Source organism: Haliotis cracherodii, unplaced genomic scaffold (assembly GCF_022045235.1).
Source record: "Haliotis cracherodii isolate W230 unplaced genomic scaffold, xgHalCrac1.p SCAF_7, whole genome shotgun sequence".
Classification (NCBI taxonomy): Eukaryota; Metazoa; Mollusca; class Gastropoda; order Lepetellida; family Haliotidae; genus Haliotis; species Haliotis cracherodii.
The window spans coordinates 970142-996676 of NW_027266330.1; the positions used below are offsets into that span (position 1 = coordinate 970142).

Genomic DNA, 26535 nt, shown 5'->3' on the forward strand with positions numbered 1-26535 from the left:
CCATGTACCCCTCTCTCTACAAGGTATCCCTCTCCCTACCAGGTACCCCTCTCTCTACCAGGCACGCCTCTCCCTTCCATGTACCCCTCTCACTACCAGGTACCCCTCTCCCTTCCATGTACCCCTCTCTCTACCAGGTACCCCTCTCACTACCAGGCACGCCCCTCCCTTCCATGTACCCCTCTCACTCCCAGGTATCCCTCTCCCTACCAGGTACCCCTCTCTCTACCAGGCACGCCTCTCCCTTCCATGTACCCTTCTCACTACCAGGTACCCCTCTCCCTTCCATGTACCCCTCTCTCTACCAGATACCCCTCTCACTACCAGGTACCCCTCTCCCTGCCATGTACCCCTCTCTCTACCATGTACCCCTCTCACTACCAGGTATCCCTCTCCCTACCAGGCACGCCTCTCCCTTCCATGTGCCCCTCTCACTACAAGGTACCCCTCTCACTACCATGTACCCCTCTCCCTACCATGTACCCCTCTCATTACCAGGTACCCCTCTCCCTACCATGTACCCCTCTCTCTACCATGTACCCCTCTCACTACCAGGTACCCCTCTCACTACCAGGCACGCCTCTCCCTTCCATGTACCCCTCTCTCTACCAGGCACGCCTCTCCCTTCAATGTATCCCTCTCTCTACCAGGTACCCCTCTCTCTACCAGGTACCCCTCTCTCTACCAGGTGCCCCTCTCCCTGCCAGGTACACCTCTCTCTACTAGTCACCCCTCTCTCTACCAGGTACCCCTCTCTCTACCAGGTACCCCTCTCTCTACCAGGTACCCCTCTCTCTACCAGGTACCCCTCTCCCTGCCAGGTACACCTCTCTCTACTAGTCACCCCTCCCTCTACCAGGTACCCCTCTCTCTACCAGGTATCCCTCTCCCTTCCATGTATCCCTCTCTCTACCAGGTACCCCTCTCTCTACCAGGTACCCCTCTCTCTACCTGGTGCCCCTCTCCCTGCCAGGTACACCTCTCTCTACTAGTCACCCCTCTCTCTACCAGGTACCCCTCTCTCTACCAGGTACCCCTCTCTCTACCAGGTACCCCTCTCCCTGCCAGGTACACCTCTCTCTACTAGTCACCCCTCTCTCTACCAGGTACCCCTCTCTCTACCAGGTACCCCTCTCTCTACCAGGTACCCCTCTCCCTGCCAGGTACACCTCTCCCTGCCAGGTACACCTCTCTCTACTAGTCACCCCTCTCTCTACCAGGTACCCCTGTCTCTACCAGGTACCCCTCTCTCTACCAGGTACCCCTCTCTCTACCAGGTACCAATCTTTTTAGAGTGGAGTTCGATGGTGAATGTTTGAGACACCAGATTTGTATTCACGTCATTGTCGGGACAAGTGTTTATCACGAAAATTAGAAGGGACGTTATGAGCGTTCATGTTGAAATAAATATTTCAAGAAATGTGTGTGAATGTGTGTGTGAATGTGTGTGAGGGAGTTAGTGGATGTATCTGGATGTGTGTGAAAGTGTGATCCGGTGTGTGCACATAGCGTCACATCAGTTGTTCAGGTAGACTGAATGTATGAAGATGATCGAGGAAGTTGTTCTGTGTTCAGAGTTGCCAGTGCGGAAAGTGATTGGAACTAGAAATACATAACAAATTCGACTTCATTCGCCATGGTGGAAACATTTCCCTTCATGAAGGAAACAGAACACAACACAGAAATCATAACGGATCGTGATTTACAAACGAAAGGAAAACAAGATATTATTTCAAATACATTAGTGTCAAGTTCAATAAGAATTTCGATCTCTGGGACGTGAGCCACACATGGGAGTGAATACCGCCCACTCAGGTGCCAAACATCAGAAGAGTAGGATACGGCAAAGTGATGTCACACATGACAAATAACTAAAATACATAAACTCACCCACTCACTCATGTTTTGGTCAGTTCACAATACCTTTAGCTGTACTTTGTATGTAGTGTTCACTCAACCAGCCAACCACAGTGGTTGATAACATGAGCACCGATACCACCTTCAGGGTGTTATCCAAGATACACGTTGTGACCACGCGATACTAGGTTGTACTTACAAGTTTGCAGTGCTGTGGACCTAATCCTATACTAGAAGCTGTCAACAGATCCCTCGGGGTATCTGGTAGGGCTGCAACGATACACCTAGGTCACGATACGATACGTATCTCGATACTTACATCACGATTCGATAAGTATCTCGATACGCTACGATACACATAGTGACAAGAGAAGACAAGAGATAAATGAATTAAACTTAGTTTATTAACATGAAAAATTAAATGAAAGTTAATGAATGTTCATAAGTCATAAAATATATACTGTAATGAGTATTTTAACTTAATGAATCATCTGCCATTTCCATGTAATGGCTACCAAACACAAAACTAACAGTTCTACACATTTGTGAGTTGTGACTAGATGGTAGATTCTAGGAGTAAATACTAAATACTAAATGTCCCAGTGTCCAATAACTAATGATTTGCCATTTTCATGTATAAAAAATGATTATAGCAACAGCCTTGTTATACACCGTTTGAAAGGTCTAATCCTAGTGTTTATAAGTTATGTTTATCACATTATTTAAATAATGCATTGACATTAATTTCGTTGTAAACAAAAAATGTAAGCTGGCACATTCATAATGTCCAGATTAAGGACGAAGGAAGCGAAAATTTGACGATTTGGGGAAAATGTAAGATTTCAAAAGATCTACTTATTTATTTTTTATTTTCATTGATTTCGTAGATCTAATTGGAAAATTATTTTAAAAAGAAATAGCATCTCTTTTCATTCATTTCCAGATAACAGCGGCTGTCCGCTCAGTAACATGATGAAATACCTCCGTTTTTCGAATGCTTCGTATGAATAACACGTTCGTTGGTGTCTGACATATGACACATCGCTAGAAAGCTTGTTTTTTCATCTACACGCTCGTAACATTGCCTTGAGTCTTTTCGTAGCTTAACATAAGATTTCATTGGATACAAAATGGTTTCTTATGACACTTTCTTGCCGAAATCTTTAAGGTCAAATGATTGGTCAAATTTGAGCACGTGACCTGAGGCAGGCAATCAAATTACAAATCCTCGTGTACGATGAATTTCAGATTTTTACGAAATTTTTTGGTTAAATCGCGTTATTCTGAACGTTTTAAGCAGGAAATCGCGATCTATGATATATATGGAGCTTCGTGGATGTATCATGCCAGGTTGCAAGCTGTGACAAAGATTTTTCCTGCATATATTTTGGCATTGAACATCGTGTCCGAGCCGAGAATTCGAGGCGCCGAAAGCCGAGATGTCATTTGACTAACATTACGCGCGATCGCACGAAAAGTTGGAAATAATAACTTAGCTGTAAGTTTGACCACTTTCAGATATATTTATGTTGATTTTATTTATCACTTTGTATGATATATTTAAAGATTTGCTTGAAACGTCTTTGTTTTGCTCTTTGACACTTTCGATGTGCACGTTGTCGAAGTGTATGTCCGAGAATTATATTTTCAATAACATTGCGGGAAATAGTGAATAACTTTTTAATCTATCAATAAAAAATGATAAATTGAAATAGAATACGTATTTCAGACATTGTGAGATGTGATAGATTTAATAAATGAATGGTATGACAGGTAGGTCCATAAACATATATACTATTTTGACGTGACTAAGGCTTGGCTGGTTAACCGGCCTACGGTGCCTGGGGACTCGATGCTTCTTTAAACACATTAAAAACGTATCTGGGATAAAAGTTTATTTACAAAAAAAGACGTACGTATAGATCTATACGTCTTTGAAAAAACGTATCGTGAAAAATCGAGATACAGCACCTCACAATTCGCACACCGTATCGTATGGAGCGTATCGCGATGCATCGGTGTCCCGGGATATCGTTTCAGCCCTAGTATCTGGTGTGATGTACCCTGTGTACAAGCCAAGGCACCCCGAATACATCACACCAGACGCCCCGAGGGATCTGTTGACAACGAATTTATCTCACCGACATTCATTCATGTAGGGAGAATCAACATCGGTTCCTTGCAGCTCAACGATACCTGAAGGAGGTATGCAAGTTACCTAAGGTGTGTTCCGATTTATTTCCCAATCGGACTAGCGTTTGGGAGATGTGAGGCACAGTAGGTCTCTAGCACCGCGACTATAAATGGTGGTCAGGATTGTAGGGCTGCTGATAGACAGGCAAACAAATAAACATCCCCAGGGCCATGGGTTGTACTTCCCGCCCCAGATTAAAGTTCATGTCTCCACTCATCTCAGTCACTTGGTCCTCCCATCACTGTCACTTGGTCCTCCCATCACTGTCACTTGGTCCTCCCATCACTGTCACTTGGTCCTCCCGTCTCTGTCACTTGATCCTCCTCATCACTGTCACTTGGTCCTCCCATCACTGTCACTTGGTCCTCTCATCACTGTCACTTTGTCCTCCCATCTCTGTCACTTGTTCCTCTCATCTCTGTCACTTGGTAATCCCATCTCTGTCACTTGTTCCTCTCATCTCTGTCACTTGGTCCTCCCATCACTGTCACTTGGTCCTCTCATCACTGTCACTTGGTCCTCCCATCTCTGTCACTTGTTCCTCTCATCTCTGTCAATTGGTCCTCCCATCACTGTCACTTGGTCCTCTCATCACTGTCACTTGGTCCTCCCATCTCTGTCACTTGTTCCTCTCATCTCTGTCACTTGGTCCTCCCATCACTGTCACTTGGTCCTCTCATCACTGTCACTTGGTCCTCCCATCTCTGTCACTTGTTCCTCTCATCTCTGTCACTTGGTCCTCCCATCACTGTCACTTGGTCCTCTCATCACTGTCACTTGGTCCTCCCATCTCTATCACTTGGTCCTCCCCTCTCTGTCACTTTGTCCTCTCATCAATGTCACTTGGTCCTCCGATCAGTGTCACTTGGTCCTCCCATCTCTGTCACTTGGTCCTCCCATCTCTGTCACTTGGTCCTCCCATTTCTGTCATGTGGTCCTTTGACCCCTGTCACTTGGTCTTCCCATCGCCGTCACTTGGTCCTCCTATCACTGTCACTTGGTCCTCCCATTACTGTCACTTTATCCTTCTCATCACTGTCACTTGGTCCTCCCATCTCTGTCACTTGGTCCTCTCATCTCTGTCACTTGGTCCTCCGATCACTGTCACTTGGTCCTCCCATCTCTGTCACTTGGTCCTCCCATCACTGTCACTTGGTCCTCTCATCACTGTCACTCGGTCCTCCCATCTCTGTCACTTGGTCCTCCCATCACTGTCACTTGGTCCTCCGATCAGTGTCACTTGGTCCTCCCATCTCTGTCACTTGGTCCTCCCATCTCTGTCACTTGGTCCTCCCATTTCTGTCACTTGGTCCTCTGACCCCTGTCACTTGGTCTTCCCATCGCCGTCACTTGGTCCTCCCATCACTGTCACTTTGTCCTTACTCATCACTGTCACTTGGTCCTCCCATCACTGTCAATTGGTCCTCCCATCACTGTCACTTGGTCCTCCTCATTACTGTCACTTGGTCCTCTGGCCCCTGTCACTTGGTCCTCTCATCACTGTCACTTGGTCCTCCCTTCTCTGTCACTTTGTCCTCCCATCACTGTCAATTGGTCCTCTCATCACTGTCAATTGGTCCTCTCATCACTGTCACTTGGTCCTCCCAACACTGTCACTTGGTCCTCTCATCACTGTCACTTGGTCCTCCCTTCTCTGTCACTTTGTCCTCCCATCACTGTCAATTGGTCCTCTCATCACTGTCAATTGGTCCTCTCATCACTGTCACTTGGTCCTCCCAACACTGTCACTTGGTCCTCTCATCACTGTCACTTGGTCCTCCCATCTCTGTCACTTGGTCCTCCCATCTCTGTCACTTGGTCCCCCCATCAATTGGTCCTCCCATTTCTGTCATGTGGTCATCTCACCCCTGTCACTTGGTCTTCCCATCGCCGTCACTTGGTCCTCCCATCACTGTCACTTGGTCCTCCCATTACTGTCACTTTGTCCTTTTCATCACTGTCACTTGGTCCTCCCATCACTGTCACTTGGTCCTCCCATCTCTGTCACTTGGTCCTCCCATCTGTCACTTTGTCCTCTGGCCCCTGTCACTTGGTCCTCTCATCACTGTCACTTGGTCCTCCCATATCTGTCACTTGGTCCTCCTCATCACTGTCAATCGGTCCTCCCATCACTGTCACTTGGTCCTCCCATCTGTCACTTTGTCCTCTCATCTCTGTCACTTGGTCCTCCCATATCTGTCACTTGGTCCTCCTCATCACTGTCAATCGGTCCTCCCATCTCTGTCACTTGGTCCTCCCATTTGTCACTTTGTCCTCTGGCCCCTGTCACTTGGTCCTCTCATCACTGTCACTTGGTCCTCCCATCACTGTCACTTGGTCCTCCCATCTCTGTCACTTGGTCCTTTTCATCACTGTCACTTGGTCCTCTCATCACTGTCACTTGGTCCTCCCATCTCTGTCACTTGGTCCTCCCATCTGTCACTTGGTCCTCCCATCTCTGTCACTTGGTCCTCCCATTTCTGTCATGTGGTCATCTGGCCCCTGTCACTTGGTCTTCCCATCGCCGTCACTTGGTCCTCCCATCACTGTCACTTGGTCCTCCCATTACTGTCACTTGTCCTCCCATCTCTGTCACTTGGTCCTCTCATCACTGTCACTTGGTCCTCCCATCTCTGTCACTTGGTCCTCCCATCACTGTCACTTTGTCCTCTGGCCCCTGTCACTTGGTCCTGTCATCACTGTCACTTGGTCCTCCCATCTCTGTCACTTGGTCCTCCTCATCACTGTCAATCGGTCCTCTCATCACTGTCACTTGGTCCTCCCAACACTGTCACTTGGTCCTCTCATCACTGTCACTTGGTCCTCCCATCTCTGTCACTTGGTCCTCCCATCTCTGTCACTTGGTCCTCCTCATATCTGTCACTTGGTCCTCCCATCTCTGTCACTTGGTCCTCCCATCTCTGTCACTTGGTCCTCCCATCACTGTCACTTGGTCCTCCCATCTGTCACTTGTTCCTCCCATCTCTTGGTCCTCCCATCTGTCACTTGGTCCTCCCATCTCTGTCACTTGGTCCTCCGATCTCTGTCACTTGGTCCTCCCAACACTGTCAATTGGTCCTCCCATCTCTGTCACTTGGTCCTCCCATCACTGTCACTTGGTCCTCTCATCACTGTCACTTGGTCCTCCCATCTCTGTCACTTGGTCCTCCCATCTCTGTCACTTGGTCCTCCCATTTCGGTCACTTGGTCCTCCTCATCACTGTCATTCGGTCCTCTCTTCACTGTCACTTGGTCCTCCCAACACTGTCACTTGGTCCTCTCATCACTGTCACTTGGTCCTCCCATCTCTGTCACTTGGTCCTCCCAACTCTGTCACTTGTTCCTCCCATCTCTTGGTCCTCCCATCTGTCACTTGGTCCTCCCATCTCTGTCACTTGGTCCTCCCATCTCTGTCATTTGGTCCTCCCAACACTGTCACTTGGTCTTCCCATCTCTGTCACTTGGTCCTCCCATCTCTGTCACTTGGTCCTCCCATTACTGTCACTTTGTCCTTTTCATCACTGTCACTTGGTCCTCCCATCACTGTCACTTGGTCCTCCCATCTCTGTCACTTGGTCCTCCCATCTGTCACTTTGTCCTCTGGCCCCTGTCACTTGGTCCTCTCATCACTGTCACTTGGTCCTCCCATATCTGTCACTTGGTCCTCCTCATCACTGTCAATCGGTCCTCCCATCACTGTCACTTGGTCCTCCCATCTGTCACTTTGTCCTCTCATCTCTGTCACTTGGTCCTCCCATATCTGTCACTTGGTCCTCCTCATCACTGTCAATCGGTCCTCCCATCTCTGTCACTTGGTCCTCCCATCTGTCACTTTGTCCTCTGGCCCCTGTCACTTGGTCCTCTCATCACTGTCACTTGGTCCTCCCATCACTGTCACTTGGTCCTCCCATCTCTGTCACTTGGTCCTTTTCATCACTGTCACTTGGTCCTCTCATCACTGTCACTTGGTCCTCCCATCTCTGTCACTTGGTCCTCCCATCTGTCACTTGGTCCTCCCATCTCTGTCACTTGGTCCTCCCATTTCTGTCATGTGGTCATCTGGCCCCTGTCACTTGGTCTTCCCATCGCCGTCACTTGGTCCTCCCATTACTGTCACTTTGTCCTCCCATCTCTGTCACTTGGTCCTCTCATCACTGTCACTTGGTCCTCCCATCTCTGTCACTTGGTCCTCCCATCACTGTCACTTTGTCCTCTGGCCCCTGTCACTTGGTCCTCTCATCACTGTCACTTGGTCCTCCCATCTCTGTCACTTGGTCCTCCTCATCACTGTCAATCGGTCCTCCCATCACTGTCACTTTGTCCTCTGGCCCCTGTCACTTGGTCCTCTCATCACTGTCACTTGGTCCTCTCATCACTGTCACTTGGTCCTCCCATCTCTGTCACTTGGTCCTCCCATCTCTGTCACTTGGTCCTCCTCATCTCTGTCACTTGGTCCTCCCATCTCTGTCAATTGGTCCTCCCATCTCTGTCACTTGGTCCTCCCATCACTGTCACTTGGTCCTCCCATCTGTCACTTGTTCCTCCCATCTCTTGGTCCTCCCATCTGTCACTTGGTCCTCCCATCTCTGTCACTTGGTCCTCCGATCTCTGTCACTTGGTCCTCCCAACACTGTCAATTGGTCCTCTCATCACTGTCACTTGGTCCTCCCATCTCTGTCACTTGGTCCTCCCAACTCTGTCACTTGGTCCTCTCATCACTGTCACTTGGTCCTCCCATCTCTGTCACTTGGTCCTCCCAACTCTGTCACTTGTTCCTCCCATCTCTTGGTCCTCCCATCTGTCACTTGGTCCTCCCATCTCTGTCACTTGGTCCTCCCATCTCTGTCATTTGGTCCTCCCAACACTGTCACTTGGTCTTCCCATCTCTGTCACTTGGTCCTCCCATCTCTGTCACTTGGTCCTCCCATCTTTGTCACTTGGTCCTCCCATCACTGTCACTTGGTCCTCCCATCACTGTCAGTACATATGAACGAAAATCATCACATCTAAAATTGATTGTCAAAGTATGTTTAAAAGTATGTCCCCAGTAACACCCATAACGAATTCCTAACGAGAATCTCAGCAAAGTCAAGGTGATGCCGAGGGTGGGGTAAGTGTGATGCTGGTATCTGGGTAACGACACTTTGGATGATTATAATAAGTGAATAAGCCAGACAAGAAACGAATGCTGTTAACATTACGTGACATGCATAACAAATTAGTCAACAACAAAAACTGCAATATATCAAGTGAAACACATTCCCGCGTCACTGGATGAGTCAGTGTTTATTTTCCCTTTTGATAGTGTTTGGATCAACATTTCAAAAGACAGGTCTGCTGTCAACATAATGTGTAACACATTGGTCACACCTGTAGCGTCGGCAAACTATTCCAAGCTTGTGCTCAAGCCTCGTGTACTCGAAATTCTATGAGCAACAAGTACTGTTATGAGTGTGTTTCTGAACCTTGTCCATTCTTGATATTGACTTAACGGGCCATGACCAGCCTTCATTCAATTTCCCATAAAATATGCTTCTCTTCAGGAGTTTGCATATGTCTGACTCTCAACGCATACAAAACAGCCCGCCAACTGTTCCGGCCTACCACCACAAGCCTACACATGCAGTCGTCCCATGTAGCAAGTGTAAGGCCTGTTGACAACAGTATGCACAACAGGACATGGTTATAGCTTTCACTTTCAACCATCCACGCATAAAGTATTTAGGTGACTGTACACACCAAACACACACAGGCAGCAGCGGGCTGACGGACATGTTTACTGTCACAATGTCACTACTGCCCTGGAGTGCCGGGGATGAGCCACCAGACCCCTGCCAGGATCAGAACGAAGCAGCAACACCAGGGAGGTGGGGTGATTCAAGCTTTGGTTCACAACAAGGGTACAATATGTGAGGCCAATGACGTGTGTCCCTCAGTGTTAAATGCATGTTGTTAAAGGCGGCTCAATCCAACTGTCACTCGCTCTCTCACACCAACTCCCATTCACAGTTTGCAGCACCGTTCTCAAGCACATTATAGATGTGTGAAGACTACATCATAACATTACAGAACAAAACTTTATATGTTAGTACAAAAACCCTTTTTCATAGGGACATTGCAGGCACAGGGTAAAGGGAGAATTACAAACCTGATACCAATTTAATTAAACAGCAAAATATGACTGGCAGTTTTATAGACCTCAATATTCATTGTCAACACCTTGATAAACTATTAAGGCTGTCTGTTGATGTATCAGTAATAACAGTATATGGACACAATGAAGCAGTTATTTATACTGCGGTGTCTATGGGTAACTAACAAACAACTGAAACAAGCAATATGAAACTGTGATGATGAGAAAGATGGTGTCAGATGTCATAGATGACTCAGTGTTATCAATATTAGTCATTAAAAAAGGAAGGTGTTCGAGTGAAATGAACACATAAATTGCAAAGTATGAAACTATTTTCTACATTCGTGTCTTTGCAGGGAGGGAATAGAAACTACACCACGATATTAATACAGAGTTAAGACTTTAAGACGAAAAAGAATGAAACACAAAATGACCGTGAGCTTTTATAGAGATGAAAATCACTCAAATGACAGCGCCAATCTAGATCAACTTGTCATGTCCTCTGTATGTCGAAATGTTTTGGGTATCAATTTTATTCATATCTATCCTTATATAAGTGTAAATTGCATGCTTCCTTAGAACAGTTTTCAAAAGGTTTTATGGTAAACATGTGGAGGACATTTCCAAATTTGACGCATCTTTGAGAAAAACGATGTCAGATGCAATGTTCCCGTGTTTGTTAAGGTGAACATTTGATTTGTCTTTGCATGTGTTTGTGATGGGGCCACCAGAGGGAACAGGAAATGCTCACCTTTTTCGCAGACACTTGGGATCATCACTAATTGATTGTAAATCATAAATATAAAACGTCAACGCCCGAGAATGATCAGTCTCGATGATCTCACGGAACAGGCCCCATTGGGCGTAAAAGACAAAATAGCGACGAGAATTATATGAAAATCATAAACACACGCTTATGATAGAATCGGAATCGTAAACTGGACTCTTGAGATGTTCCGTGAATATGGGAATGAAATTTAGTAAAATAATTAGTGGGACATCCATTTGCAGTTAACGAATAAGTATATTTTTCCATGATTGTGTACAGTCAGCTGAATGTCTGAAAGCATGGTTTGGAAACTGCTTTGTGAATACGTGAATAGTTGGACCATTCGGCGGTTAAAATTACATTTGAAAGTGTTGTGGTATTGATATGTTCAGAAATATCTGTAATGCATATGGCGAGAAAGTCACAATGGCGCTGTCGAGTTCTTAACATGTGACGGACTACAAAGCAAGCCAGGGTTACATATTTTCCCGGAGAAACCAACAACTATCAGTGTTTTGTATTGGCGTAAGCACATATAAACTTAATGGCAAATGTAATATTTGTGCTGGCTTCAGTGTGGATTGTCGCCCCGCCATAAATATGTAAACCTATTATGTCCTCTGCGGAATAGTTAAACATGTCTTAAACATCATTTCACCACCGGCGTAAAGACTACATAAGGCTTTGAATGTTTATTTTAGAATAATGACAACACATTTCTTCACCTACTGAACAAGTACAGTAATATGAGTTGGACCCTGGTGGTACACGTCGTCTGTCTAACAGGTTCAATGTCAACACAAGATCCAGAAGATTCATTTTTAATCAAAGAGATCTAAGCAACCGAAAATATATGATATACTTGTAGTGACTTACAATTGACTATTGTGCAAAGCGTCAGAATATAGAAACAGCATGTTCTTCTGCTGTATGTCAGATTGTATCAATACATGACCTTACTTCAAAATAATCAAAGCACAGATTCTATGATGCATCCACACCCTTTTACACACAGTGGGGACAACAACCAATTGCTTGTGAGACTAAATGGACTGAATGTGGTGTGGCACCATACCCATAATTCTTATGATACAAACAACTGGTTTGTCTGTACCCGACTAGACCACGTAAAGCCCTCTTGGGTGTTAGTGACAGGCGTTTCCAATATAATCCTTCGTATGCTGTTGTATGACTTGTGTGATACAAAACCTCACGACACGATACTCATACGTCCGGCGACTCACGGTGAACATTTAACATTTGGTATTTACACATGACCTCACCCCAACATGAATCTTTGGTGAATCATCGCGCCATTACTTCAGTCAACTACAACCATGCCATGTAAATGCAAATCTACAATGCAAAAGAATAACCAGTCTTGATTATTCTCCGAAACAAATTTCATTTGGCGTAAAGGGAAAAATAACAGTGTAAATTGTATAAATGGACCACTGGAAAACTATGACACCAGGTGTTCGCGAAAAGGGTAAGCATGTCCTGCCCTACTAGTTGCACCTGCCACTCACACAGTTTTCACCCCAAACCGCAAGCGCTTTCCTCTTGTTGTACTGAGGTAATCCTGGGCCCACTTGCACAAAGTGATCTCAGCACTACGATGATCGTCATTCTTTAACAGGCTTACAATAGTCCTAACGCTTAGATCGCTTTGTGCGAGTGGGTCCTGGTAGCAATAATGATTGTTCCTTGTGGTAACTGCGTGTGGTTGTTCTTATGGTATATATAACTAACAGGTTTGGGTTCGTGTTTGGATTATGGATTAAAATTCGTACATACATGAATAATTGATATCAAATCCTCAAACACACTTAATCAGTGTTAAAACATGTGTGTGTCTCTCTTCTCTGCTATCGACTGTTCAAGCAGTCTTAATTAGGACTTCTAAGCAGCGGGACAATATAATGTGACCCGGTCAATAATGCATGAGTTGCTGCCTTATCCATATCACAGTGACAGGGTTTGGTTTATCAATGCCTTCAAAACGGCAAAAAATGGATGTTGGTAATGTTGCTCTTAGACGTTTACACTTTACTGAAATTGTGCTGACACACCAAGAATCAGAATGAATCTTGGACTCGAACCCACGATCGTAACATCCTATATATAAGGAACCAAACTCTGGACACAAAATACCACTATATCAAGCCCTTAATATAACATACAATGCCCACTGCGAAATTAATTTTATGATGACAGTGGGAATAGCAGCAGGATATCTGAAATAGTTTTCCCTGATCATACCTCTCCACGAGACTGTAAGAAAAGGGGGATGACTTCATCTTGCCAATAGTCCACGTTCCCTTTGTGTCGAGCAATCCAGCAGCTCTAGCCTTTGGTGCCTACATTTCACAAGTGTTGAGGGGCAATCGATCTCTTTCTACCAAGATTTCATAAGCTGTTTCTTCAGGGTTGCAGCATTCACTGCCTGAGAAAAGCTTTCAAAAGTTTTATAGCAGACATGTGGAGGACATTTCCAGATTTGGATACAAATTATGTCCGATGCAATTCTTTAATGAGACTTATATCAATATGTTCCGGTTTTGGTTCAGGTAAACAATTGACTTGCCTTTGCATGTGTTGTGACGGGTGCCACCGATGGAGCAGGATACGGTCACCTTTTCGCGAACATCTGGTACCACCACTTTTTGAATGTGATTATAGACACATGCTTATGCTGTAGTCAGAATCGTACAACAGACACTTGTTTTAGCAGAAAGGGTTTGTTGCTTCTATTTAAAGGGAAACAAAGTGAAAGAATTGATTGCGATATTGTTGGGTTTGTCAATTCAACAAACCTGTAGTGTTTTACACATTCAAGCAGATTCAATACATAACATTTGTGTTATACTTTGTTGTCTATGATTAAGCTTTGTTATCTAAGCTTTGACAAACAAGGTTACTAACTACAAAATGAGTTATTTTGTTCATACTTTTTCACACATTCAGTTTTGTTGAGAGAAAACACAGCTTGTTTAATGCAGGATATGATGTTTCCTTGTTAAGGGGAAATGAAACAGCAAACTTTGAACTGTGAAAGACAACATAACAGGTCACAGGGCCACACGGCTCCACACCAACTGATACTGTCAGAACACTGCACACCGCTGTATGGAAGTGCATGTCTGGATACAAGGGTAGGTCGTTACTCATTAGGTTCTTTAAGTGTATGTCTGGATACAAGGGTAGGTCATTACTCATTAGGTTATGTAAGTGTACGTCTGGATACAAGGGCAGGTCGTTACTCATTAGGTTCTTTAAGTGTATGTCTGGATACAAGGGTAGGTCATTACTCATTAGGTTCTGTAAGTGTATGTCTGGATACAAGGGTAAGTCGTTACTCATTAGGTTATGTAAGTGTATGTCTGGATACAAGGGCAGGTCGTTACTCATTAGGTTCTGTAAGTGTATGTCTGGATACAAGGGTAGGTTGTTACTCATTAGGTTCTCTAAGTGTATGTCTGGATACAAGTATAGGTCGTTACTCATTAGGTTATGTAAGTGTACGTCTGGATACAAGGGCAGGTCGTTACTCATTAGGTTCTTTAAGTGTATGTCTGGATACAAGGGTAGGTCGTTACTCATTAGGTTCTGTAAGTGTGTGTCTGGATACAAGGGTAGGTCGTTACTCATTAGGTTCTTTAAGTGTATGTCTGGATACAACGGTAGGTCATTACTCATTAGGTTCTCTAAGTGTATGTCTGGATACAAGGGTAGGTTTTTACACATTAGGTTCTGTAAGTGTATGTCTGGATACAAGGGTAGGTCTTTACTCATTAGGTTCTGTAAGTGTAAGTCTGGATACAAGGGTAGGTCATTACTCATTAGGTTCTGTAAGTGTATGTCTGGATACAAGGTTAGGTCGTTACTCATTAGGTTATGTAAGTGTATGTCTGGATACAAGGGTAGGTTGTTACTCATTAGGTTAAGTAAGTGTATGTCTGGATACAAGTGTAGGTCGTTACTCATTAGGTTATGTAAGTGTACGTCTGGATACAAGGGCAGGTCGTTACTCATTAGGTTCTTTAAGTGTATGTCTGGATACAAGGGTAGGTCGTTACTCATTAGGTTCTGTAAGTGTGTGTCTGGATACAAGGGTAGGTCATTACTCATTAGGTTCTGTAAGTGTATGTCTGGATACAAGGGTAGGTTGTTACTCATTAGGTTCTCTAAGTGTATGTCTGGATACAAGGGTAGGTCGTTACTCATTAGGTTCTGTAAGTGTATGTCTGGATACAAGGGTAGGTCGTTACTCATTAGGTTATGTAAGTGTACGTCTGGATACAAGGGCAGGTCGTTACTCATTAGGTTATGTAAGTGTATGTCTGGATACAAGGGTAGGTCGTTACTCATTAGGTTCTCTAAGTGTATGTCTGGATACAAGGGTAAGTCGTTACTCATTAGGTTCTGTAAGTGTATGTCGTGATTCAAGGGAAGGTCGTTACTCATTAGGTTATGTAAGTGTACGTCTGGATACAAGGGCAGGTCGTTACTCATTAGGTTCTTTAAGTGTATGTCTGGATACAAGGGTAGGTCGTTACTCATTAGGTTCTTTAAGTGTATGTCTGGATACAAGGGTAGGTCATTACTCATTAGGTTCTGTAAGTGTATGTCTGGATACAAGGGCAGGTCGTTACTCATTAGGTTATGTAAGTGTATGTCTGGATACAAGGGTAGGTTGTTACTCATTAAGTTCTCTAAGTGTATGTCTGGATACAAGGGAAGGTCGTTACTCATTAGGTTATGTAAGTGTACGTCTGGATACAAGGGAAGGTCGTTACTCATTAGGTTATGTAAGTGTACGTCTGGATACAAGGGCAGGTCGTTACTCATTAGGTTATGTAAGTGTATGTCTGGATACAAGGGTAGGTTGTTACTCTTTAGGTTCTCTAAGTGTATGTCTGGATACAAGGGTAGGTCGTTACTCATTAGGTTCTGTAAGTGTATGTCGTGATACAAGGGCAGGTCGTTACTCATTAGGTTCTGTAAGTGTATGTCTGTATACAAGGGTAGGTCGTTACTCATTAGGTTCTGTAAGTGTATGTCTGGATACAAGGGTAGGTCGTTACTCATTATTTCGCTACGTAATGATATAGAACACAGACTCTGGCTGCTTGCAATTGAACGTCCTGAACAGTTCCCAAACCTGTCTCATCTTGTACGGCTGGGATGCCTAAATATAGAATCTAGGGTATGTCGATGTAGAATTGTAGCTCATGATATTATTAAGCTTGTATTTTTGTATTCTACATTCAATATCTGAAGGAAATATAGAATATCTATCTATGTCTGGATACAAGGGTAGGTCGTTACTCATTAAGTTCTGTGGGTGTATGTCTGAAAACAAGGGCAGGTCGTCACTCATTAGGTTCTGTAAGTGTATGTCTGGATACAAGTGTAGATCTTCACTCATAAGGTGCAGTTAGTGTACGTCTGGATACAAGAGTAGGTCGTTACACATTAGGCTCTGTAAGTGTATGTCTGGATACAAGGGTAGGTCGTAACTCATGAGGTTCTGTGAGTGTATATCTGGATACAAGTGTAGGTCGTTACTCATTAGGTTCTGTAAGTGTATGTCTGGATACAAGGGTAGGTCGTTACACATTAGTTTCTGAAAGTGTGTATGTCGATACAAGGGTAGATCGTTACTCATTAGGTTCTGTAAGTGTACATCTCGATACAAGGGTAGTTCGTTACTCATTAGGTTCTGTAAGTGTATATCTCGATACAAGGGTAGATCGTTACTCATTAGGTTCTTTCAGTGTATATCTCGATACAAGGGTAGGTCGTTACTCATTAGGTTCTGTAAGTGTATGTCTGGATACAGGGGTAGGTCGCTACTCATTAGGTTCTGTAAGTGTATGTCTGGATACAAGGGTAGGTCGTTCCTCATGAGGTTCTGTAAGTGTATGTCTCGATACCAGGTTAGGTCGTTACTCATTAGGTTTAGTTAGTGTACTTCTGGATACAAGGGTAGTCGTTACTCATTATGTTAAGTAAGTGTATGTCTGGATACAAGAGTGGTCGTTACTCATGAGGTTCTGTAAGTGTATGTCTGGATACGAGGGCAGGTCGTTACTCATGAGGTTCTGTAAGTTTATGTCTGGATACAAGGTTAGGTCGTTACTCATTAGGTTCTGTGAGTGTATGTCTGGATACAAGGGTAGGTTGTTACTCATTAGGTTAAGTAAGTGTATGTCTGGATACTAGAGTGGTCGTTACTCATTAGGTTCTGTAAGTGTATGTCTGGATACAAGGGTAGGTCGTTACTCATGAGGTTCTGTAAGTGTATGTCTGGATACAAGGGTAGGTCGTTACTCATTAGGTTCTCTAAGTGTATGTCTGGATACAAGGGTAGGTCGTTACTCATGAGGTTCTGTAAGTGTATGTCTGGATACAAGAGTAGGTCGTTACTCATGAGGTTCTGTAAGTGTATGTCGTGATACAAGGGTAAGTCGTTACTCATGAGGTTCTGTAAGTGTATGTCGTGATACAAGGGTAGGTCGTTACTTATTAGGTTCTGTAAGTGTATGTCTGGATACAAGGGTAGGTCGTTACTCATTAGGTTCTCTAAGTGTATTTCGTGATACAAGGGAAGGTCGTTACTCATTAGGTTCTCTAAGTGTGTGTCTGGATACAAGGGTAGGTCGTTAATCTTTAGGTTCTGTAAGTGTATGTCTGGATACAAGGGTAGGTCGTTACTCATTAGGTAAAACTAGGCCGGTCCAGTTACAGCTATGATTTTAAAAAAGGTATTCATTACTCGCCTTGGGCAGTTTAGATACGAAATAGCGTTGGATAACTTCAGAAAACGATGTGCTTTGTAACCTGTATATAACATGCTTAGACTCGTCAAAAAATACAATCTCTATGTAGAAATAGAAGATTATTCAATGAAATGTAGCTTCCGAAGTAAAAAAACATGGTCTGATATTGTTAAGGAAAGGATTATTTTTTGCAGACCAGGAAGCTGTATGTTCTAGGCTGGTATCTAGACTTAACTGAAATAGATATATTTCGCTACGTAATGATATAGAACACAGACTCTGGCTGCTTGCACTTGAACGTCCTGAACAGTTCCCAAACCTGTCTCATCTTGTACGGCTGGGATGCCTAAATATAGAATCTAGGGAATGTCGATGTAGAATTGTAGCTCATGATATTATTAAGCTTGTATTTTTGTATTCTACATTCAATATCTGGAGGAAATATAGAATATCTATCTATGTCTGGATACAAGGGTAGGTCGTTACTCATTAGGTTCTGTAAGTGTATGTCTGGATACAAAGGTAGGTCGTTACTCTTTAGGTTCTGTAAGTCTATGTCTGGATACAAGGGTAGATCGTTACTCATAGGCTCTGTAAGTGTATGTCGTGATACAAGAGTAGGTCGTTACTCATTAGGTTCTGTAAGTGTATGTCTGGATACAAGGGTGGGTCGTTACTCATTAGGTTCTGTAAATGTACGTCTTGATACAAGGACAGGTCGTTACTCATGAGGTTCACTTAGAGTACGTCTGGATACAAGGGCAGGTCGTTACTCATTAGGTTCTGTAAGTGTATGTCTTGATACAAGGACAGGTCGTTCTTATTAGGTTCTGTAAGTGTATGTCTGGATACAAGGGTAGGTCGATCTTATTAGGTTCAGTAAGTGTATGTCTGGATACAAGGTTAGGTCGTTCTCATAAGGTTCAGTAAGTGTATGTCTGGATACAAGGTTAGGTCTTTACTTATTAGTTTCAGTAAGTGTATGTCTGGATACAAGGTTAGGTCTTTACTTATTAGTTTCAGTAAGTGTATGTCTGGATACAAGGGCAGGTCTTTACTTATTAGTTTCAGTAAGTGTATGTCTGTATACAAGGGCAGGTCATTCTTATTAGGTTCAGTAAGTGTTTGTCTGGATACAATGTTATGTCTTTGCTTATTACGTTCAGTAAGTGTATGTCTGGATACAAGTGCAGGTGGTTCTTATTAGGTTCTGTAAGTGTATGTCTGGATACAATGGCAGGTCGTTCTTATTACGTTCAGTAAGTGTATGTCTGGATACAAGTGCAGGTCGTTACTCATTAGGTTCTGTAAGTGTATGTCTGGATACAATGGCAGGTCGTTCTTATTACGTTCAGTAAGTGTACGTCTGGATACAAGGGTAGGTCGTTCTTATTAGGTTCTGTTAGTGTACGTCTGGATATAAGGGTAGGTCGTTACTCATTAGGTTCTGTAAGTGTAACGATTATGTGCATTCACACGAGGGTTGGACGGGTAGCCTTGCGGTTTACCGTTCTCTCGTCACGCCGAAGACCCGGGTTCGATTCCCCAAATGGGTACGATATGTGAAGCTATTTCTGGTGTCCCCCCGCCGTGATATTGCTGGACTATTGCTAAAAGCAGCGTAAAACCATACTCACTCACACACTTATTCAGACGAAGTTATTTTCAATTGAAATTACGTATTTCAGAAAGAAGATTGCTGACACATGCATATTTGTATCTTTCAGCTTCATGATGTTTATTTCAATTTCTCTGTGTTTCCTGACGTTTACCTCAACAAAAGGTAAAGCCCTTATGTTTTCATTGTTCATGAATGAAATTTAGATGCATAATTACAGGACATGAGTTTATGCTTATAGTTACCACGAATGCCCCAAAAGGTTTTCTTTGCTCGTTGTGAAAAATCATTAAACGCTTATAGAGAACCTGGAACTCTTAAACCGTGTATGTTTGTGTCAGTACATCATCATCTGAGTCTTTTCAACCCTCTAAATACAAACATTAATTTACAAATATGATGAAGTAACATGTTGATACACTAAAAAAACATTGCATAGAAGTTTTGTGATATTGGAATCTTTATTTAAAGATGTATTTTACAGCGGCTCGTTGTGACGAATATCCCCACTGTTTAGTCTGTGACTTGGACAACCGCGACTGTACATCATGTGACAATGGATACCACGGCAGCACATGTAACTTAGTTTGCAGCAAGGGATGCAGGAACAGAACATGTGTACTTACAAGTCGAGGTATTGAAAACTGCACTGAAGGCTGTGTGGGGGGTTTTCGAGGCCCAAACTGCAAACTACCTTGCAATAGGCCTGCAGAGATCTGCTCGGCCTGTCCAAGTGGATGTGAGGGAGGGTACTGCCAGCTCGGCTCCTCCTGTGTGTCTGGATGTAAGGGCGGCTTCTATGGTTCTGGATGTAAAGGCTGCTCCAGTGGATGTAAAACTTGCAACAGGATAAATGGGACGTGTGACGAATGTCATCCGTCATATTTTGGATTAAATTGTACATATTTGTGTGATCACTGTCATGGTTCCTGTAAGTTTGGATGTGAACGCGGCTGTGTACCTGGATATTATGGCATTTTCTGTGACAAGGACTGCAGTAAACATTGTCAGGCAGTATCTGACATGAACAGCTCTACCACAAGGTCACCTGAGTGTAGCAGAGAGACAGGCGACTGCGTCAAGGGTTGTGTTGATGGCTGGTATGGAGCTACATGCTCCTCTCAGTGTAACCCCAGGTGTCTGTACAAGAGATGCTCCCCTTCAGGTGGCTGTGTAGATGGTTGTGTACCTGGATACTTTGGGAGTGACTGTATGCCCTGCCCTGACAACTGTGTCAATAACTCCTGCAACACAGACACTGGGTCATGTGAAGGATGTGACAATGGGTTTTATGGGATGTCCTGCAACCAAAGCTGCTGTCTTGATGGTGTTTGTGATACAACAACTGGCGTTTGCTCTGACGTATGCAGCAACACAGGAGCCAGGTGCGACTTGACCTGTACAAACAACTGCACTGCCACAGGTAAATTGTGTTTTAACATTAAAAATGAACGCTGACACTTCTAAAAATAAAGAACATCTACGATACACATCAACTCCCAATATTAAATCAGCTGGACGATAGCAGAACATATTTCACATTAATCAACCAGAGCCTCAGTATCTCCTGCCAACTACATCTGTTTTACTTCCAGGTGATCAGACGCCAGACATTACCCGCAGCCTACAGATAGGAATACCAACAGCCTTCGGTCTCCTCCTCCTCTGCATAATGATCATGTGCATTCTTCATAGAAAAGGTTGCTTTACAGGAATGTAAGTGTGTTAGGGTCCACTGGTCTCTACCTTATCGCATCAACACTTGTTTGGTTTTGGTCTTTTCATGTAGGTAAGCAGTTCTCTGTAGTTTGGTTTAAGCTTATTTGAGACATCAGTTTAGAAACATTCATGTTTTCTCTATATATGTTGGTGAGGGTGCATTACCAAATCGTATCAAGTCAGTATTAACATCACAGGAATCTTTAACAGTGAACAAAAGGGAGTGCCTCAGTTAGTTTCAAGCTGATATAAGAAGTTGGAAATTCAATGAAAAATGATATTTGTATTCACATGAACTGCCACAGCAGCAAGTTGTATCGTTGTTTAAACATTTCGAAGTAATTAATTTTTTTAATTCACCATCACCATGTCTTATATTTGTATGTATAACTTTTTTCTGAGACCAAATGAGAATTTTATTTGAACTGTGGAATTAACTTTTCTTAAATTTGGTATAAATCCAGAGAAGGTTATAATATTCCTTGCTGATTATTTAATGTGATCTCTAATTTAATATAGAAGGATATAAACTGGATTCAGAAATCGGGAATAATAAAGGCATGGTAATAAAATATGTCATTGGATATAAATGGTCGTAAGAAGTATTAGAACAAAGATAAGTGTTGACGACAAGAAACCTGTGCAAGAAAGTACATGTCTGTAAAACGTAACACCAAGACACATCCGATAGTTTGCACGTGCTACACGCAGCAGTGCAACACACGTGCGCAGGGTGCCATTCCTGACTTTGACAGTTCGAAGGAAGTTCGATTAATCTCTGTGGATCATTATTTGTGTCCATCTTTTTGATTCTACTTATCATACAATTGTGCTTTACTTGATTTCATTCATTGTTGAAATAGCGATACGGCGTCTACAAAGCGCGGAGCAGCTCTGAACTATTGGTATGCTAGAAACTGGCAGAAGTCAGTACGTTCACTGTGATTAGCAGAATATGGGAGAGGTACCAAAAACCAGAAACGTTGACGATCAAGGTCAAGGACAAGAGTACAGGATAGATTGATCCAAAACAGGCTCCAGGAAAGCGAACTCAAATGGCGAAAAAAATTGCTTTCACCAGGCTACTGGCATACGAGTTACGGGTCAGACGAATTGTCCACACGCAGTTCATCCCTATGCTCGACGGCCACGTGATGTGCCGCCTCTTACACATCGTCATATTGCCAGCAAACGTCAGCGGTGCACAGAAACGTTGAAATTTGGGTAATGGTCGGTGGTCACGTGTCATGTTTTCAGACGAATACCGATTCACGTTGCTTTTTCTTGATAGGCGTGATCATGCCTGGCGAGGTCGAAATATAGGTCATGCCAATGTTAACCTGATACCTCATGACAGATTTGGCCGCGGATCGGTTATGATGTGTGGTGATACACTAATCATGACCGAAGGGTCACAGGTCAATACTATCGGGACCACGTTGACCATGCGCTGCAAGGGAGGAACAGACTCCATCAAATCGCCATTAGGAGGCGCATACGCAGTATGCCTCGTCGGGCGAATGAATGCTGTATAGATCGTGGCACTACTGTCGTAAAAGCATTCGCTCACAACATACCTGAGTTCGAATCCCTACATGGTATAATTTGGGACGCCCATTCCTGGTGTCACCTGGCATGATATTGTGGGAATATTGCTAAAAGAGGCGAAAAACTGTACTCTTTCGCTCAAAGCAAAAGCCAACTGCTACAGCGTCTGAGGTTGTGGTTGACGTCGGCGTAGCCGCCTGTCTAATTCATCCCACAGGTGCTCTATCGGGTTCAAATCCGTTGTAGATAGGCTCTTGTGATCCGTTCTATATGCTGTCGACAGCAATTGGGAGGAGGTGTGGTAGGAGAATTTTGATGATGTATCGTTGAGCCGTAAAATTGCCCTGGATATGGACCAAACCTGTCCTGCGATGTGGGGGAGAGAGCCGCCCATATCATAACGCTACTCCTAAAAACCTGCCCTGTACGCACTCCCTGACGTCTGAAGACCCGTGCTCTTCCATCCCCTTTGAGGGAGGAGAAGTCTTGATTTGTCGCTGAACCAGACATCTCTCTATCGAAGTTGAGGCCATACCCTGTGTTGACGATACCAATGCAGTCGTTGTTGACGATGTTGTCGACTAAATATCACCAGTCGAACAGGACGTCTTGCTCGTAGATCTGCTGCTCTTAAACTGTTTCGTACGGCCTGGTTGGAGATTCTGCACAGTCCGGGTATTTGGGATGCGGTTGAGGTGGCTATTGACATCCTTTCACGTAGGTGGTGCAGTCGGATGTAGCGATCCTGGGCGGGGGTAAATACTGTTGGTCATCCGGACCTTGGCCGATCACGTGTTGACCCATGCGGTTGAAACCGACCCCATAGCCTTGTGATGGTGCTGGGGGTGACAATGGAAACCCTGGCTACAGCTGATCGCGATACCCCTGCCTGCAAGCTGCCTATGGCGTTGTTTCTTTGCACTTCTGTTAATTTTGACATGTTGATGAACTGTCACTGTTCGATTGACGCAGATGCCAGGCAATCAAAATCCCTGCATTTTACTTTAATACCGTCCATAGCGCTGCTGCACGTGCAGTATTTGCAGCTCCATGGCCTTTTTGTTAATGCACTGGATGCGTTTTTTCGAATAAGTATGTGTTTCCCTACTAATGGTTTGCCTGTCCTTGTTGTGAACCTTTTATCCGGGAAATTTGTCACTGACTCTATAAAACATTAAACCTCTTCATTTTGCTCCTCTTGGTCAGCTAATTTTGCTTTTATGGCCAAACATATCGTATTGCGTTTCTTTTTTTTAAGTGTATATTTCTTACAATTTTGGACAGTTATTTCCTAATATCCGCTACATTTTTACGAGAGCATCTTTGACCAGTTCCAAAGTTATTTCATGTTTGCCACGTCAAAGTGAGGTACTTTAAGGCATGAAGGTGTCATATTGTTAAGTATAAAATATACACAGCTTACGTTTTCTCCCAATCTCTGATTCAAAATGTGGTCATACAATATACAGAAAACACTACTTTTGTTCTGCACTTTGGTGGCTTCTTGACTAAAGTTGACCACATCTACCTTTAGTTAATTCCCCTGAATGAGAGGAATACACAGGAATAAGCCAATATTTATATCTATATTTTCTCTTTTTCAACTATTTCCCTTAAATCATTTTAAAAAAAACTCGACATTTTTAGACAATAATTGAAATTACGAAAGAATAATCAAAATAGCAAGACTAAAACTCGTAATTCAATTTCACTTAAAAAACTCGAAATTTCGAGTAGACAATTCAAACAGCAAAATATAATCAAAGTAAGGAGAAAAAACTCGTTATTTTAGGAAATAACTGAAATAACGAGAACAAAAATCAAAATGTCGAGTTTTTAAAATAAATTTAGAACAATGCAGAAAGAATTGCAATAAAGAGAGAAAAAATGGTAATAATGAGAAAATGTTCGAAGTTGTTACTCCGAGAAAATAATTGTAATAACGAGAAATATTTTAAGTAAATGATAGAAATCGAAATTTCGAGAAAATATTTGAAATAACAAGTAATTTCGATTTGAAACATATGCTACCAAAATAACACCTTTAGGCTTTTGTGCGTCATTTATTTGTGATACACTGACATCCTGTACTCATTTGTTTCATCATTTTTGGTTTCTAAACAAATTGCTTGTTAGCCTTGAGTATCAGCACATATCAATACAACACAACTTTACTCCTAATTTGGTCATCCAAGGGTTGTTTCTGTTTTTTATGCTTGTTTGTTTGTTTCAAGAGGTTAAGATGTAACTGTTTATATTAAATTATTCCACGCAACTACTGATGTATTGTATCACCTCTTGTTGCCAAGTCAACATAATAAGGCACATGATTGACTGAAAATGAATATCAAGACTGCTCATCAAGAACCAAATACAAAATATAACTTCTTTGAGTGGCATTTAGAAGTTGGTGTGATGAAGTAAGACGAGTTCTATGGATGAACGACTTCTTTATTACAATTAGTGCGACGTTTCGGTGTAGATCCTAACACCTTTATCAAGCAAGTGATGGATAGGGCTAAACAACATGGGTATATATACACTTATTGACATCTAAGTTTATACAGTGACTAGTTTATGGACACAGAGAGATGATTAAGATCATTTGAAGCCAGTGGATGACTAATGAACAGAGAGTATACAAGCAGAGTAAACAAGCAGACTGATGGAGATGATGGATGCCACTGTATTAATTGGATGGACAAAGGGATTTAGCAAAATCAGCCATCTCCGACCACACCAAAACCCACCCCGATCACAACATCCAGAGGAACAACATCAAGATCCTGGCCAACAACCAATCAGACTACAAAGTCAGGAAACTCCTAGAAACCATCTACATCAAAAGGAACCAGCCAGCAATGAACAGAGACCAAGGCTATTACATCCCGCCTGCTTACCATTCCGCCTGCTAAATCCCTTTGTCCATCCAATTAATACAGTGGCTTCCATCATCGATTCAAATACAAAATAAATGTGACCACATCAAACTAATTCGCTTTCTCAATAAATCAACACTTGGCATCAAACTTTCTTTTGCAATTACCATTTTGTTTATACACTTTCAAGCATATTTCTTTAACTTTTAAAGAATGTTACATCTTATGTAACAACATGTTTTCCTGTCTTGTGGCTTTCATAAATTACCCATTGGCCAAACTTTGCAACAATGCAAGAACATAACCAGTCTCAATTATCCACAGAAACAGATTCCGTTGGACATAAAAAGGAAAATAACGATGGAAGTTATACGAATGGATCACTGTAAATCAGTAAGCCAGGTGTTCGCGAAAAGGATAAGGATTCTTGTCGCTTCCGATAGATAAAACATAGTACTACACCTTCAAACTTCAACAATATCAGGAGAACTCGATTTTCATAGCATAGCTGTGTTGTATTATGAAGTTGTGGTATCACTGACGACGGGTCTGGACGCAAAGTTCTGCTGTGTTGTATCAATCATGTATTGTTCTTGTGTTAATGCTATTTTATTTCTGATGATGACAAAGGGAACAACAGACGATGGAGGCTGCTACGGTGGAGTACCACAGATACTGGCAGATAGGAGATGATGATATAGACCACCAGCAGCAGGAATCAGTGGAAGGCCAAGAGATCAATATTGTCATGCCTGTTATAGCCGACTGCTTTCCGGCAGCACGCGCAATAGAAATCGGCGATCCTGATACAGCAGACAGTTCTGCCACATGTACAGCAGACAGTTCTACTACAGGCACATCAGACAGTTCTGCTACCGGTACATCAGACAGTTCTGCCACAGACTCCCAGTCCTACACTCACCTGATGAGAGATCCAGACGTCCTCGCTGCTGACCCGGGGACAGTGGTCAGTTACATCTCACCAACTGACTCTGACCCAAACGATGGCGTATATGAAAGTTGTGGAGATTAA

At 43.1% G+C, this 26535-nt stretch overlaps 1 protein-coding gene across 1 annotated transcript; it reads left to right on the forward strand.

Moving 5' to 3' along the window:
* Positions 1 to 18816: 18816 nt before the first annotated feature.
* LOC139447890 (multiple epidermal growth factor-like domains protein 10) lies at positions 18817 to 26535 on the forward strand. The gene is made up of 5 exons (XM_071229369.1): positions 18817 to 18836; positions 19466 to 19521; positions 19841 to 20779; positions 20952 to 21072; positions 26133 to 26535. The coding sequence occupies exons 1-5, from the start codon at positions 18817 to 18819 to the stop codon at positions 26533 to 26535; spliced, it is 1539 nt and encodes a 512-aa protein (XP_071085470.1).